The sequence below is a fragment of the Bremia lactucae genome, linkage group LG5 (genome assembly GCF_004359215.1).
Source record: "Bremia lactucae strain SF5 linkage group LG5, whole genome shotgun sequence".
Lineage (NCBI taxonomy): Eukaryota > Oomycota > Peronosporomycetes > Peronosporales > Peronosporaceae > Bremia > Bremia lactucae.
Window position 1 is genome coordinate 4,338,479 of NC_090614.1, and position 16,411 is coordinate 4,354,889.

General features: G+C 43.5%; 5 protein-coding genes across 5 annotated transcripts; all 5 read left to right on the forward strand.

Moving 5' to 3' along the window:
• Positions 1-1,282: 1,282 nt before the first annotated feature.
• Positions 1,283-2,338, forward strand: CCR75_001787 (uncharacterized protein; the record flags this gene model as incomplete). The annotated part of the gene is made up of 1 exon (XM_067959888.1): positions 1,283-2,338. One exon carries the CDS (start codon positions 1,283-1,285, stop codon positions 2,336-2,338), a length of 1,056 nt encoding a protein of 351 aa, XP_067821083.1.
• A 1,232-nt stretch (positions 2,339-3,570) lies between these two features.
• CCR75_001788 (uncharacterized protein) lies at positions 3,571-4,711 on the forward strand (the record flags this gene model as incomplete). The annotated part of the gene is made up of 2 exons (XM_067959889.1): positions 3,571-3,886; positions 3,948-4,711. 2 exons carry the CDS (start codon positions 3,571-3,573, stop codon positions 4,211-4,213), a joined length of 582 nt encoding a protein of 193 aa, XP_067821087.1. The 3' UTR covers positions 4,214-4,711.
• Positions 4,712-5,584: 873 nt separating this feature from the next.
• CCR75_001789 (uncharacterized protein) lies at positions 5,585-9,096 on the forward strand (the record flags this gene model as incomplete). The annotated part of the gene is made up of 10 exons (XM_067959890.1): positions 5,585-6,023; positions 6,082-6,204; positions 6,270-6,344; positions 6,403-6,474; positions 6,549-6,638; positions 6,702-6,770; positions 6,828-7,006; positions 7,069-7,392; positions 8,008-8,144; positions 8,260-9,096. Exons 1-10 carry the CDS (start codon positions 5,761-5,763, stop codon positions 9,094-9,096), a joined length of 2,169 nt encoding a protein of 722 aa, XP_067821086.1. The 5' UTR covers positions 5,585-5,760.
• Positions 9,097-10,258: 1,162 nt separating this feature from the next.
• On the forward strand, positions 10,259-12,327 carry CCR75_001790 (uncharacterized protein; the record flags this gene model as incomplete). The annotated part of the gene is made up of 5 exons (XM_067959891.1): positions 10,259-10,396; positions 10,726-10,881; positions 11,713-11,772; positions 11,962-12,138; positions 12,211-12,327. 5 exons carry the CDS (start codon positions 10,259-10,261, stop codon positions 12,325-12,327), a joined length of 648 nt encoding a protein of 215 aa, XP_067821259.1.
• Positions 12,328-14,018: 1,691 nt separating this feature from the next.
• On the forward strand, positions 14,019-16,025 carry CCR75_001791 (uncharacterized protein; the record flags this gene model as incomplete). The annotated part of the gene is made up of 1 exon (XM_067959892.1): positions 14,019-16,025. The coding sequence occupies one exon, from the start codon at positions 14,019-14,021 to the stop codon at positions 16,023-16,025; it is 2,007 nt and encodes a 668-aa protein (XP_067821260.1).
• Between the last annotated feature and the right edge of the window lie 386 nt (positions 16,026-16,411).

Sequence of the window (16,411 nt, forward strand, 5' to 3'; positions counted from 1 at the left end):
AAATTGGACAGCATTGCCAAGATTGCATCGTTTCCTACGGTCGAACTCATTCGTTCGACCGCACTCGTTTCTATGTCACTTAGAAAGGAGTAGCTTTCAGGGGAAACATGATGCGTATTCCCACTATCACTCTAAAATGTCCATGTTAGATGTGGGAAATGTGGTCCTTGGACGGACTACAAAGTGCTACCAGGTGTAACGGGGCACTACGACTTGTACTGCACCGATACAAGTCCACTTCAAACTGCTTCAGTTGCGAGTGGTGTCTCACGTTATTTCACGTACACTAGTACGTGCAGAGGAAGACTTCTCTTCAAGGTAACTAGCTTTAAGAGGGTAAAATGAAAACTGTATTAATATAATAAAGTGTCTCTCTTTCTGTCTTTGTAAATGCTAGCTTAACTATAATCCAAAACTAAACATGTAATTAAATTCTTATCTCTATCTTGTCTGTAACTCTCTCTTTGATTACCCTACAGCTGATTAGTCTGCGGAATAAATAGGTATAATAGCCTATACCTATTCATAGATAGAATTCTGAATATTACTATATAAAGTAACATCCTGCAAATATTATCTACCTTTTAGATAATATATTAATTAACAACCTTAAGTGTTAATTTCATGTAACGATATACCCGTTACACAGGTCACCTGTTTGTCGCGCTTTCGGCCAGCTGGGCCACCGTCGCAACTCAGAACTTTGTTCTCTTTCAGGGCTGCCGCAGAACAAGAACTGGGTGCAATATTACCAGCGATTTCACCGGCAGTAAACGCGACGAACTCGACACAGACACCCACAGTATTCCAATCAGAATCGAGTAAGAATGCCATTGATCTTTCATTTAGTATTTCATCCTTTCTGTATCAAATTTAAAAAAAATCATCCTTTCCGTATCAAAATTAAAGTCTCTGCTTCACTTTAACTATCTCCTGTCGTTGTCGATTGCAAAGGTTGCTCGGTTGTTAATCATGAAAACATATGGCTATGTTAGCGCTTGGCGTATATATTTATCCAGATGTTGACCCATCAAATGTCCTAGAGTTAGCCAATCAAATAGCTTAGATTTAGCCAATTATTCAATTCTGTGTCCGGAACGAAAAACGACCGTATCCGGAGCGAAAAACGACCGTATCCGGAACGAAAACGTCTAATGTCCGGATTAAAAACGTTTGTGTCCCGAGCCTAAGTAAAAATGCGACACATGTGCTTCCAAATTTGAGTACATAACACCAAATGGTTGCTTCGCTAAAATAAGCTATCGTTACACGATTAGAAGGTATGACCGTGGTTGGTGTCGGCATTTCGTGGGATATGCAGCGTGCGCGTGAGAATGAGGCTCGATTGCGCTCGTTGCTGGAACAATCGAATGTCTCAGATGACATTTTACCACCGCCTGTACAACGATTATCCTTATCTGACGTGACGAGTAGCAAAGAACAGCAGCGGCAGGCGAATTTCGACAGCACGAGCGTTGCAAGTTTGGAACTCGCAAGCTCGAACGACCGTATCGCACAGCTAGAAAACCAGCTGCTGGATGCCGAAGAAACGATTTGCCACCTAAAAGCTGAGAAGCTTGCAGCGCTTCGCGACATCGAGCGACTTCTTGCCACAACGTCTGAAGGAGGTCGACAAGCGGCGAGGCAAGAGGACGCCAGTGGGCAGACACGTAACTTGGTTCTGGAGCTAAAAACGCAGTTGGCGGAGCAAAAGGAAGAGCATCGTTTACAACAGGAACGCCAGACTGCGATCATTCAAAACCAAGAGCGCGAGCTGCAGAATCTTCGTGACCAGTTGCTGGACACGACGAGACAATACGAGGATCTTCAGCAACGACACATGGATCTCCTCGAAGTGGATGATGAAGTGGCAATGCCACAAAGTGATCCAAAAGCGAAAATGAGCTTGGAGACCGAAAGCAAGAGCGCCGTAAGTGACGAGACGGACAGCACATTACGACGAGGTCGGGCCCCTGCAAATGCCGATACCGTCAATTCTAAGTGGTTTGAAGAGCTTGTTCGGCACCCGACGCCACACTTTGATTTAAATTCGCCCGAGGTTGCGTATTTGCTTCGAGCGTGGACGATAGATATGAAAAAGTGGCGCTACTTGCGTCGGTGGCTTTTGCAAGTTGTGCAAACGAAAGGACCGCTTCCAGACGCCTTTCCCATGGCTGTCGAATTGCCTCGATTGTCGCCTGAAGTGCGTGATGGCTTTTTAACTTTAGTGCTTCCATTGCTTCGAAAGCAAACGGAACGGGATATTCTCGCTCATTGCCGTAAGTATAATGATGGAATCCACACAGATGTGCGATTTCGTGTGGTTCCACGACCGTGAGTTGTCTAGATGACAACTATTGAAGGAAGGAAGGCCACAATGCTTTGTGTGATATCTACTACCACACTTGTAATTTTGTGCTGCTGTTTGTAAGAACTTGCCATGTGTATTGTCTTGAATTACATTCGTACCGTCGATTTAGAAACATCAGATGTGGATTATTGGGTCTGAAGTCGCGCGCACTTGTCTAGTTTTTATATTAAGGAAATTAAAACTTGCTCTTATTTCTTGGATTGACTTGAGTAAATTTGAAAAGCAGTTGTATATTTTAAATGTGCGCAACACCACATTTTATAGCATAACTTCTCTGTGGCCGTCACTGCTATCGACAAGTGATATCAATCCTACATTTATGTCCTCTAAGGACCATTAGTAATAATTGAGGTTGAGTAATATTGTCACGTGCCGATGATGTGAAATGGATCTACAGTAAACAAACCGCTACACACACTATTAGCCGTTAACTCATTTTCAGGGCCAATGCAGGTGATTCTGGTCTACTAAGTTGCATAAAAGGTCGACTGATGCGAAAAAAACGCCCTTCGCTAATCAACGAACGTTACAGTCTTTAACCATTTCAACTTGTCGATACGCCTAGTGCCAGGGAATTTACAGGCACACATGGCAGTACATCCAGTAAGCAAAAAGACGGTACACAAATGAACAAAGCATTGCGCTCTATGGGCGGCCCCTTTTCAAATCTTAAAGATGTTTGTCCCGTTGAAAAGTAGCGGCACTACGACATCTCAAGGTCGCTTGTAAATCCGTCCACTTACCAATTCTTTGCAACATTCAAGAAAATTATAAAATATAAAGGCGGGGATCAGAGATGAAAGACCAATTGTAGTGCAAAGAGTTGCTCACGTGACTAGACGATATTATCAGACGGTGATGGCGGCGACTAATTGACATTTTTGCACCAGAAAAGTATCCCTGTGGATCGATATTTGTAAAGCAATTGTTACGAGCTCGCGATAGGAGCACTCCTGCCTATTTCAATTATACATTTGGGAGAGTAAAATACTTTTCTTAAAAATCTACAGAACACGGAAAAGCACAGACGCAGCAGAGCTTATGATTCTGTTCTCGTGGTCTCCTATCCGATGATAATGAACGATAAACTTGACTTGATTAAGTGGCAAGAGACGCAACACTTGTATCATTGCGCTACATTCGTGCCAGACAATGTCTTCATTACTTAATTACGCATTAAGCACAACAGCGTATTCTCAATGAAATGTATAGCTTCCATCGCCGCTGCTCTCGTCATTCATGACTTGTTTGTCTCCGCCATTGATTTCTCTGGACCCGTCGTGCAGAATACAAAACCTGCTCGTTGGGGCTACCGTATCAGTGACCCACGAATGGTGGACTGTGATCGATGGGCCGACCAATGGGAAACTTGTGGTGGTGTGCGGCAGTCTCCCATCAATATCGTGCCTTCTAAGACTGTTCAACGCCAAAAGAACCCACTTGTCTTTAGTGGAATGTGCTCGCACTTTAATCTGTCGGCACCTCACGAGCCCCTTCAGGCTAATCAATTAGGAGGTAGAGGGCTTTCTCTTTTCGATCTATACACAACTTGTATTAACTTGTCATGATCGAATAGGTAATTGTGGTGTTTATTTGCAAGACGTATTCTACATGTTGGCACATTTTCATCTACACGCTCCGTCTGAGCACACTATCAATGGCAAGGCCATGAGTGGTGAGATCCACTTTGTGCACAAATCCAGCGTTTCCGATGATCTTCTGGTGATAGGCGTCTTCCTTGTGATTGACGTAACGTCTGATCCGTGGTTGGCTCCTCTTCTTGATGCTCTTGAACAAGTCAACTCGGCTGCTCAGACCGAGGCTGTTTTGGTGCAACTGTAAGCTTTCTTCGCACTGATTGTCTTACACACTTACTCAACACTGTCGTGATCCTGCTACATAGGTCCCCATACTATAGATTAATTCGTCGCGCCTTACAAGGTGGTGCCGTTTACAACTACCCAGGTAGCCTTACTACTCCTGGTTGCGACGAGACGGTTAATTGGTGGGTGGTCGAAACCCCAATTTCTATTTCTTCCATCGACTTTGGTCGTTTACACCAGGACCTGGTCGAGTACCTTATCACGGCCAATGGCAATAATGCGCGTCCGGCTCAACCTCTTCGGAACCGAATTGTGTCGCGGTACACATAAGTCTTCAGCTGTAAGACTCGTGGCGAACGGCAAAGTCCTCTTAAATGGTAAAACTACATTGGTACTGGAAGCAAACTCGACGTGTTTACCACGCGTCACAACTCAGTTCTGTAGGCACACTTGTGTAAGATCGGCAAGTCACCGTCATAAGCAAATAATATACTTTAGTTATGTATGGAATTAAAACTGGGAACCTTCTGCCAGCGTTATAAATTTAACGTAGAGGATATGTAAAGGTTCTTGTCCCTTGCAACATTTGCTATCTAAGGACTAAAGCGAGAATCGAAATTGCAATTAATGCGTTTATCGCTGGAGACCGTGGGACATATTTGACGTGTCTGAGAAGCATGTGCGATGTAACGAGGGGACTAGGCCAATCAAAATAACGACTCAACAACGCAGTAATGCTTGCTTTTTTGCATTGATGACATAACCGCTTCGTCAGACGAAGTGGTGATATCTATCAGACGATGACACGGATCGAATTCTTTAAACGATGTTCATCACGCCTCGCGATATCTGCTGAGATTAAATTCATCATCACAACGTTTTCCTGTTGCATCCCGATCGCTTTGAGCTGGTGATTAAGCGTGACAAGCAAATTTCAAAAAAAACTTCCATCTTAATTTTTTCACATTCACAGCTACATGCCACACCCTTTCATTAGCACTAAACTTGATAATGAGTTCGAAATACGTAAGGCTATACATGAAATGAGAATTTTAATTCAAGAAACGACGAGCTGGCATTAGTGGAGCAGTGCGCAGTTCCCGAGTATTCGGCTCCATGGGAGCGTCTTTATATTTATGTCAATGCCTTGACGGCTTGCTAGATTAAAAGAAAATTATACTTAGCAAGCCGTCAAGCTATTAAGAAATAAGCTGCTCATTCGTAATACATTACTACCCTCTTTCATTCTAATTTAGAGCAAAAGTTTTGTGGAAAATAAAGTCTTACAACAAGCACAAATAGCAATATTATGCTTAAATTAAGGACGTAAAACCTCAGAAGACCAAAATGACGTGCTCACCAAAGTTGACGCTTTGGACGTTTCTAGTGGTCTTTCGCGCTCGCGCAATTGGTGGCCGAACCTCCTCGCATTCCAACGCTGCTGTAAGTGGTCTCACGTTGGCAGAAAGTCTGGCCCAGGAATGGTTTACTGACAATTTTAACGACAATGAGACGCAACTAGCCGTGAGCGTGAACTCAGCGCTGAAGAATCTCACGAGCAAGGATATGATATGCAATGGAAGCCCGTCAATACAGCGGCGAACAGACAAGATGACTCCAAATGGAGGCTGTCCAGCTATTTTTACGTCCATGAACGGCTCGTGCTCGTGCTTGACAACTGGATATTCAGACACAAACACGTTCGAGTTTTACGTCAGACTCCGAGGCGACGAAGGCATGGAATATTACCCAAAATCACTCGATTCGTCTACTATTTTGGCCATTGACTCAATTCGTACGCTGCTCGTACCGCCGGACCTTACGACGCTGTTAGTGATGACGATGCATGGAGGAAAAATAAATACTGACGGCCACCTGTATTATCAGAAAGATCGTTGGTGAAGGGATGTACCCCCAAACTATTAAATTCGTACTTCAGGATCGAGGCGTGCCTGGCTTGACGCTGCCAATTGCCATGGTAAAGGATGGCACTTTAAGCCTCACGACAGTGTAAGAGACTGTGTCTTTGTATGCACGTTATTATTACTCTAACTTACGAATGTGAGATCTGGTAGGTCAATAGAGAATATCGACATGTCTTCAGTTGCTCAATCTGTAGCAGCATTTTATCCGTCAACGACTATAAACATGTACAATTACAGGATATTAAATTTGATAGGTGATTTCTCATTATTCCCTCTTTTATAGCACGCTTCGAAATTGCAATTTGGACCAATTTGGATACAACTTTTTTAAAGGATTGAATAGTGTTCGATACTTGTGCGTGGAATGAAACAATTCGTTTGCATGAGCGTATACGTGCTGAATGTTTAGTTGTGGTCGTATTTAATCAGAGATCTGTCGTCCAACCACTTGACAGCTCCATACGTTGGCTCGTCGATTGCTCACACTTGTTCGAATCAATTTTGTGCTGTCGAAGTCTTGTATGCAAGTTTATTGTTTGTTTGAGTACTAGCATTGATATGCTTGATTTCGTGTTTATGTAGAAATCTCACGAACAACAGCATTGCTACGTTCCCAACGATTGTGTTTAATGTTGACAATTTGCAAGAACTGTAAGTATATCGTTCCAAATTCTTAACACGACTAAAAGGAAAGCGCAATAATTGCAGCTATATCGCCAAGAATGCCATTTCCGATTTCAATATCACCTCGACGGTATTTCGCGCCATTCAAGCTCTTGTAGCCTTTGACGCAGACTTACCTTCCAATGCGGCAACGTGTTTGGATGGATCGTGGCACACTGCGCACAATCGTAACTTTTGTGTACTCAACATGCTAGACGCTAAAGGTACACTTATTAGTGTCAGCAGTGGAGCAAACCTATTTCCGCTAATTTTGCATTCCTTGCAGCAGAAAATTCGTCTTTGGGCCATTCAAGGTCGATGCTAATCGGTTTAATCGGTGGTGGCTGTGTGCTTGCGGTGATTGGGATTATAAGCATTGTTTGGCGATGTAAAAAGGATGAGCACTTATTATTGACAAAATTGGATTCCTTTATTCAAGACTGTGGTGATACTCGTGATGAGGACGACAATCGTGTGCAAGTGAATCCAGTGTTTTTAAATGACCCTGTGATTATAACGAATCGCCTTGAATACAAGCTCATTAAAATGGGTCAATGTGTAAGCACGGGAGGCTTTGGTGTTGTATTCATGGGAGTATATCGAGGTCGTCGTGTCGCCATTAAGAAGATACGCCCTGATCGATCGGTCACTACTGCAGAGGTCGAGATGTTTCTGAAAGAAATTATTTTGATGGCAGTGCTCTATCATCCGCGGATTGTCGAGTTCATTGGTGTCGCGTGGGATGATCTGAGGCACTTGTCAGCCGTCACTGAATACATGGACAATGGGGATTTGTGCCAAGTCTTACACAATTACAAACTTAAGGGCGAACGACTGTCGTGGAAGTCCCATAAAGCCACAATTGCACTTCATATTGCCGAAGCATTGTCTTACCTTCACAGCCGTCGGCCTACAATTGTTCACCGTGATTTGAAATCCAAAAACGTGCTCTTGAACATGCATTTCGAGGCAAAATTAAGTGACTTTGGGATCTCTCGGATGCGCTACTTAGTCGAAACGCATATGACAGCAGGAGTTGGGACGGCATTCTGGATTGCTCCAGAGGTTTTGTTAGGTCGAGATTACGACGAAGCCGCTGATATTTTTTCGTTTGGAGTCGTGCTATCGGAAATTGATACGGACGAGTACCCATATTGGAATAATACCAATGCCTCAAATCGTGGCAAAATTCAAGAAGCCGAGATTTTGAGCTTGGTGGCCGAAGGTACGTTGCGCCCGCAGTTTTCAGTTGATTGTCCTAAAGCAATTCAAGATTTGGCCGACTGTTGTTTGCTGCAAGACCCTAAAACTCGCCCTACCGCTGATGAGATCATCGATACTTTACAGCATATAAAAATTCAAGTAGGATGCCGGGTTTCTTTGGGTGTTTAGACGGACTTTTTTGTAATCAATGAATTTTGTAACATGAAATTACTGTTTCTAAATCATTTTTAAAGTGACGTAATTCTTGAAATAGATCTTTTTATCTTTGCTATTGGAGTCCAGCATGCTCTCTCGTTGGCTTTGCTCTCTGCTACTGGCGCAACTTTGTGGGCACTTTGCTTTCTCTCAGCCTCTACACGAAGCGCCTGCCTCCGCAAGCATCAAGCTCTCACTCTCGTCGTCTCCTTATGACCATCAAACGCAAGATTTGTGCACGAAGTTCGCACTTATTTGTGACTTTGTTGTACAAAGTTGCAGCTTTAAAGAAAAAAATCAGCTTTGGTTGAAAAATGCGACAAATCTCGATACAAACTCCAAGTGTGTCAATAATTTCAGTTTGCTCGACCAGCACAACGCGACTTTGACGAAGTGCATTGAAGAGTATTCCAAAGATGATTCCGATAGAAAGCACCAAGCTATGGTGTGCCAAGAGCTCTACTCGACGTGGCATCAGCAAAATACTTGCAATCAATTCCACGCCACAGAGGCCAAGGCAGCCACAGAATGCTCGGGTTTCTACTCGCATCGTCCTTGGACACAGGAAACGTTGCCATTATTTTGTCAAGACGCGTTTACTATGTACAAGACAATGCGACACGACCTTGATAGATTTTGTGAGCGCACTTCGAATTCGGACGCGTTTTGGGAAGGATACGTGAATTATGTTGCTTCGGACACATGCAAGCACTACTACGACATGATGCGAGAAGCGAACGAGCAAGAGTGTGGGAAGTCCGATAGAGAGGAATGTCAGACGAAGTACCAGTGGTACGTTGACAACCAGAAGGTGGTTGAGACGGAATGTTACGAAATTCGTGCTAGTAAAGCATTTTATCATGGATTTTATACGTGGAAGAAGCAGCAGAGTTGATCGTTTCGCGGTAGTGCATCCCAAATTGTCGCTAATTAGCTTTTTTGGTACAGTATGGCTTGCATTAGGTAGCAATTTATAAGCGCTATCGATAAGGAAGGATGCCTTGAAGCTTATTTCTAACTCACTGCGTGTTATAATTGATTGAAAGCACTACTTGCCGAACTTTTCTGATTCTTTTTTAAGAGCGATGATGTGTCAGATGTAGAAAATCTCGATGACAAATGATAGTAATCATGTTTATCATTTTTTGCGTGATTTGTATTGGGCTAAAAGCTGCCTTCTTCGACCGTAAATCCTGATGTTCACATTGCCTAGCGCAGGGCTAGACGCTTTAGATTATTAAGCAGCAGACGTATTATCGCAAAGCACGGCGTACGCTAAGAATTTGGAAATCCTATAATTGTTAGTTTTATATCGACCAGCTCAACCAGCAGTTAAAATCCTTCACTTTGGACTGCGAAGCACGATATTTTCATATCGTCGTGGCTTCTTAAGGGTAGGTAGACAATGCGGCTGAACTTCATAAGTAACGCATGGATTTTCGTAACCAAGTCACGATTATAGCACAACCAGACGTTTCAAATACAAGACGTGATCGCACCATGGTGGATTCACGAAGACGCATTAGAAAATCTATTCTTATAAGTCTTCATGAAAACAACAATTAATCATGCGATGACATGTGCGACAAATTCGATGCAGCAGAAACATTGTTGGAGTGTTATATTGAAACAAATTCTTTGCCGATCATTAGCAGCGGGCTAGCAATGAGTCTTAGAATTGCAGTTTGCCTATATTGGAAATTCTATGCAAAAGTCTTGTAATAAAGTTAAGAAACTTCGTCATGATTTAAGATGAGCCCCAATACCACACGATACGATTTTTTTTTCGATTCATCCTTGACTTCTTCCAAAACTTTTGTTAAGAACTTATCAATTGTCAAATCGCTTTGTACAAAAGGACCTTCTGAGCGAGCAAGACCAAGGTTCATTTACAGCTACTCCGTAGAATCAATAATTTCGTTTTGTCATATGCAGCTATTTCTTTCAATTGTTACACCGGCATATCTGTAGGCGGTACCGACGTATCGTACACAGAGAAATCTTGGTTACCATATACATTTGGCTGCGTTTCAACCAAAATAAAGTTAAAGATATCAATGGTGTCGTTACACTTATCCGCACAGAAAACACGAGACCCGCGGCATACAAAACAGTGGCCATTTTTTGGTGCACAGATTCTTTCGGTTATGGCTTCAGCGTCTTGTACAAAGGTGATTCTTCTGTTTGTTGCACTGGTGCGTCGGTAGTTGGTTGAGTTGTCTCGTACGCTGGGGTTGCCTCACTTGGTTGTTCAGTCGATTGCTGAGTGTATGGTGGGGAAGTTGCTTCTCAGGAGGGATATCCATTGGAGGGACGGTGCTTGTCGTCTGAGTCACTAGAAGACAAGGTTATCGTCTCGGGTGACGACGTTGTCACCTCCTGAGTGTAAATTGGAGGAGAAAAGGTTGCTGTATTTCATGATTCTGGCTGGCATGGAATTTCTTCGATCCGCCAGAAACAGCAGGAGCTATATATCTGGTGGATACGTAGAAACCCACAATTGTTAGGATGCTCTAAGTCGTAGGCTGCCGGTGGAGATCCAGTGTTGGAACCAGCCAAAACTCCTACATTGAGCACTACGCATTTGGATTCGAAAGCAAGTCACGGTGAGCACCTGGACAACTCTTACTCTCGCCCTCGCATATCGGCCTCTTTGAGCAAAACGCTTTCTCGCAAGCAGGTAGGAATTGCTTTATTGACCATTAATCTCAAAGGCTGGCAATTGAAGGCTACTTAAAATCATATGTGGATAATGGTGAAATGAAAAATTATAGGAAGGAATGAATGCATCGCTAAGGTGGCCCTACTTTTTCATGCGTTTCTTTGACCTGGTGAAGTGTTGATTTCGTCCAATTTGTAGATCGATAAAAGAGGTCAAAATAACTTTAATCGCTATTTTGATTGTCTGGGTTCCAAAGCAGATCCACAGTATCGGACAAAGAGGGTGGCAGACTATCGGGAGATGATGATGACCAGCATCATTTCGTAAGGCAGGAGTTTGCCCATGAATCGTCGCTGACTTACACAAGTTTTAATTTAATGCAAGTTTTTTGAATTACTCAATTACAGCGAGTATATTATGATGTCAAATACACAAATGCAATAACTTTTGACGTACTTGAAAGTGTCGCGGGAGGTTAACGTCAAAGAGCGCGTCTCAAAAGCTGCATAAGGCTTTGTGGTTTTTTCATGGACTTGCGCATGGTTCGATAGCGCAGTCTCGATGCTGTCAAATCCAAGAATATGAAACTAGATCAACAAAAGTAGACAGACAATCGAAGGGCTCCGTTATTTTTAATGTCTTAACTGAACACGAAAATAGGATAAGAAAAAAAGTGGTAATTAGCTAGGCTCAATTTGATGGTAAGCTTAAAGTCCAAGTGACAAGCCAAGTGCGATGTTCAGAACTTATGGCGATCTATTTATCACTGTTTCGTACGCAGACTACGACGAGATGAATTCGTCATAGCAGGTTGTTGTGAGGTAATCATTGTTTGGGTTTGTTGACCAGCTGCGTTGGTTGGTGCTTCCGACGGACCGTGCGCTAGAGTTTCCTCAGTTTGTTGAACGGGTGGGTCAGTTAATGGTTCTGTCGATCCATATGCAGGCGTCTCTCCCTGTTGCATGGGCACAACAGTAGGCAAGTCCGTCGCATCGTACGCAGAGGAATCCTCGCTTTGCTGCTCAGAACCTTCTGTATATGGTTCCAGCGTGTTGTACGCAGCCGACCCCTCTGTTTGTTGCTCTGGCGCGTCGGTAGGTGGTTGAGTTGTCTCATACGCTGGGGTTGCCTCACTTGGTTGTTCAGTCGATGGCTGAGTGTATGGTGGGAAAGTTGCGTTCTCAGGAGAGACAACCATCGGAGGGACGGTGTTATTCGTCTGAGTGTATGGTGGGAATGTTGCGTTCTCAGGAGAGATCAACGTCTGAGTGTATGGTGGGAAGGTTGCGTTCTCAGGAGAGACAACCATCGGAGGGACGGTGTTATTCGTCTTAGTGTTATTTTCAGGGGAAATTGTTGCCATCTCGGGTGAAGGTGGAAACGTTTTCGTCTCCTGAGTGTAATCTGGAGAAGGAAGGGTTGCTGTCTCATTTGACATTGGCTGGTATGGAACTTCTTCGGTGACGTTAGAAACAGGAGGCGCTGGTGGATACGTGATAACTTCACAATTGTCAGGAACACTGTGATTCGTAGAATCCGTTGGACATTCAGTGTTTGAAACACAGCCGTACACTCTTTCAGTGAGCATCACACATTTGGATCCAAACTCAAGGTCACGGTGAGCACCTGGACAATTCCCAATCTCGCCCGCGCAAATCGGCCCCTTTGAGCAAAAGTATTCTTTTTTCTTGCCAACCACTGACACAGGATACCATCCATTGCTTCCGTCGCACGTGTCAGGCATCTCCGCATCCTGATGACAAATTGATGAATTGGTCGTGGAAGTTGTTTCAGTTGTCGCTCCTACGCTTTCAATGGTCGTAGTTGTGTTTGCTATTGGTGGAGTGACATAAGTTGCGAGAGTAGGGGCCGAAATGATAGCGACAAGCAGGTAGGAGACACTTAGATTGACCATTGAAAATAAAGGCTGGCGGAAGGAGGCTACTTGAATCGCTTGTGTAGATGATGGCAAAATGAGATATAGAAAGAAAGCAACGCATTGCTAAGGTGGCAACATCTTTTCACACGAGATGGTGCATTTCTTTGACCTGGATAAAGTGTTGATTTCGTCCATGTCGTCGATCGGACCCATGAAGAAAACTCCTGCGGTTACGAAACGACGCTTGACGTCACGATTTCCCAAAAGTCTGCCACCCTTCAAGGCCGAAACTGTTAATCCCGATCGTAACAGACATTAATCGTCGAGTTCAACTCGAGTTATAATACAGTTAAGGATAAATCTGGATTGATTCCATTTTTCATTGACTTACGTAAGGTAGACTGGGTACTGTCAAACAAACTAACTTGAAGCTCGTAGCCAGTCCAGTTTTAATCCTGTTACCTGCATCAATTCTTTTTGCTACAGAAGGAATCATTCCGAGTCGAACGCTCTTTTCGTAGCTTCTTCAAATCGAAACTAGAATTGTAAAGTAGCGCTACTAGCTATCTCGAATAGCGGTCTCAAGATAAATTCTAGCAATTTCGCCCTTTAGAATGTATGTATTTCCCAAATTTATTATACCTTCCAAAATCAGCTCCATTTTTTCTAACTGTGAATTACTTTAGTCAGTTCCAATACAAAATTTCAGTGCATTTTGCGGCTCCGGGTTTCAGTTTGTGGTTTGGTCTTTTCGATTCACTCTGGGGCATGACGCAGCTGCTTGGACGCCTAGAAGGCGCCTCCTTAAAATATTTTTTTTTTGCTATATTTTGTCAAGCAAGCGCTTTTTTTTAAATATCGAGAGTTTCAGCCTTAAAGACCTAAATGATCCTAGCACCTGAGCAACGCACCCTCGTGCTCTCATTCTTGTTATTGATATAAACAGAAAGCAATACACTTTGTAGATTAAATAACCCTTACCAAAATTTCAGAAGATGCGATCGAGACTCAACTTACAAAGGAAGACATGTGTTTGGTCGCACAAATCAGCAATGGGGTGGGTGAAAGGATAAGCTCAACCATATTTGACAGCAGCACACACTTCCGCAGTTGTTTGCATAGCTTGAACTTCCACATCGTCGTTGTCATTTTTTTTCCGTGTCAACAACTAATAAATATTAATTCTGTGCAATTACGCTTAATTTTGCTTTACATACAAGGTCGCCAATCATTTTATGGTCTTCAAGCCCCTTATGGACTTGTAAAAGCCATTGGAATGGACCATGTACTGGGTGAACTACATGGCCACACGGATGTCCTCCGCTTCGTCGTAGGCTTTCTATCCTTCTACGATTGGCTCTGGCTGTCATCTTGCAACCGCTTACTTGCCAGCTCGGATCTGCGCCGTTTTGTGCTATCCCAAAGCGTGTTTCGCGTGCCGCCACCACCTATCGTCAAGGGCGACAGCATGAGAGAGGATCAAGTCGCAGCTAGCTACTATGCTGACAGCTTTTTACGTCACATGAAACCAGAGGCTCTTTGCTGCATCACATCCGTCTTGGTTCCACGTACAGGCATGCACTTACTGAATCTGCTGTGTGCTTTTTCGTCGCTACGTTCGCTACGATTGTGGGATTATCCGTATTGTACTGAAGCAAATTCGAATGAAATTAATGAGGATGCCGAAATCAACGTAGCGGCTTTACTTCAGCTTTTACCAAATTTGCAAGAGCTAAACGTAGCTGGAACAGAGGTTTCGCTCTCGGAACTTTTTGAGATGAATGCATTATATGGACCGGAGAAACACGTCATAACTCCAACGAATTGGAGCTTGCATACCTTAAATCTATCCGAATCTGGCGTTACAGACCTCGCGCCATTGGCAATGGTGCCACAATTACAGTCCTTGAGTGTCAGACGCACCAATGTGTCGTCTTTAGAAGTTCTAGAAACTCTCCCTCATCTCCGCGTTCTTGACATCTCGGAAACCAAAATTATCGAGTTTTCGTTTTTAAAGTGTTTGACGCAATTAGAAAGGCTTGACATGAGTCGAAATTGGGTCACAACGGATCTAAGTGCGTTGCAATACTTAATAGCGCTGCGATCGCTTAAGGCTTCGAATATCGGGGCATCCGATGCGTTAAAGTTGACATTAAGATGTTCCGAGCTAGAAAGTTTGCACTTGCAAGAAACGAGGCTAACGGATCTGGACTTTGCATCGAGTGTGCCCAATTTAACGCATCTCGATATTCGATGGACACAAGTAAGGGATCGACGTCCATTGGCTTCGTTGGAATTGCTGGAGCAATTATTAATTGATACGCGAGAACGAGGAATCCAAACTACGGACATAGCAGAAGAACCTGTGACGTACGAGTGGTTGCGTAATCTACACAAACTTCAGAAATTAAGGGTGTATAAGCAACATTATATCGACGAGATGGCTGAAGTTCTTCAGGAAGATATCGAAGAAAGAGGAATCAGCATCGTTTCGACGAGAGGGCTGAAGATTCCAATGGCGCACCGTGTTCCTTGCACATTTCTTCGGTATATAAGCACTCACGCGGCAATAAAGTCTCTGGAGCTGCCTCCACTCACGGATTATTCGCCGTTGGCATCTTTGTCATCAACACTCCACCACGTGCGACTGCAACAATGGTGTACGGATGATTTGGCTCAGATTGTGGCGCTTGGCAATATGCCAGCACTCACGAGGCTGTCCATGTCACTCCCACCCATAGCTCAGGTGATGGATCTTGCTCCTTTAGAAGGTTTTCAACACCTTACGCAGCTTGAATTGCTTGACGTTTTGTTTGAAGATTTGACACCATTAGGCACGCTTTTTAATTTACAAAAACTCGTGCTATCTCTTCTGAATCGTAATAAGCGACAGCTCGCACGGCGGCATAAACAACACCAGACTGCGTTCACGTTTCTTATGCAACTGACGAATTTAAAAGAATTGTCGCTCGTTGGTCGAGTAGACTTTAAAGACACGGCACTGCTCTCTGGATTGGTGCAACTACGGCGGCTGTGGCTCAATGCAACGAAAATTGACGACGTCGCTCCTTTGGCTGCCTTGACGCGTCTTGAAGTGCTGGATCTGGGACTTACACCACTGAAAACGATAGAAGGCATATCAGAACTATTGTCACTGCAATCGATTTGGATTCCCGAAGCTATTGATTGCAAAGCTCTTCGTGACGCAACCCATTTTCCACGGCTGCGTTGGATTTGGCACCCAGATAAATGTAATTGCCTTTGGACAAATCACGCATTTTAAAAAAAAAAATTTAAGCGCTATGAAAAAATTCCGTGCTATCCAAATATTGTGAAGAAGCTGTTGATTCAGAATGATTAATATTCATGTGGCAAAATTTGAAAATTACCACTAAGTTTGAAGAAGATAAATTTAATTTAAACGCTGACTTATTGTGGAAGTACTTGATAAATTTCGTACTGACTGTTCGTATTTTTATTTCCATTTTTTTTAGCCTGCTATCGAAACTAGCTTTTAATCCATATCTTATGTAGCTTGTTTCTGTGTGGTCCAATCATGTAAAGCACTTTAACCCAACTTCAACCCAGCAAGCAAAAAGAATGGCACGTCTTAATGCGGCCACGCTCTACTTAAGCACACACTGTAACGGGGCACTGCCGACTTGTACT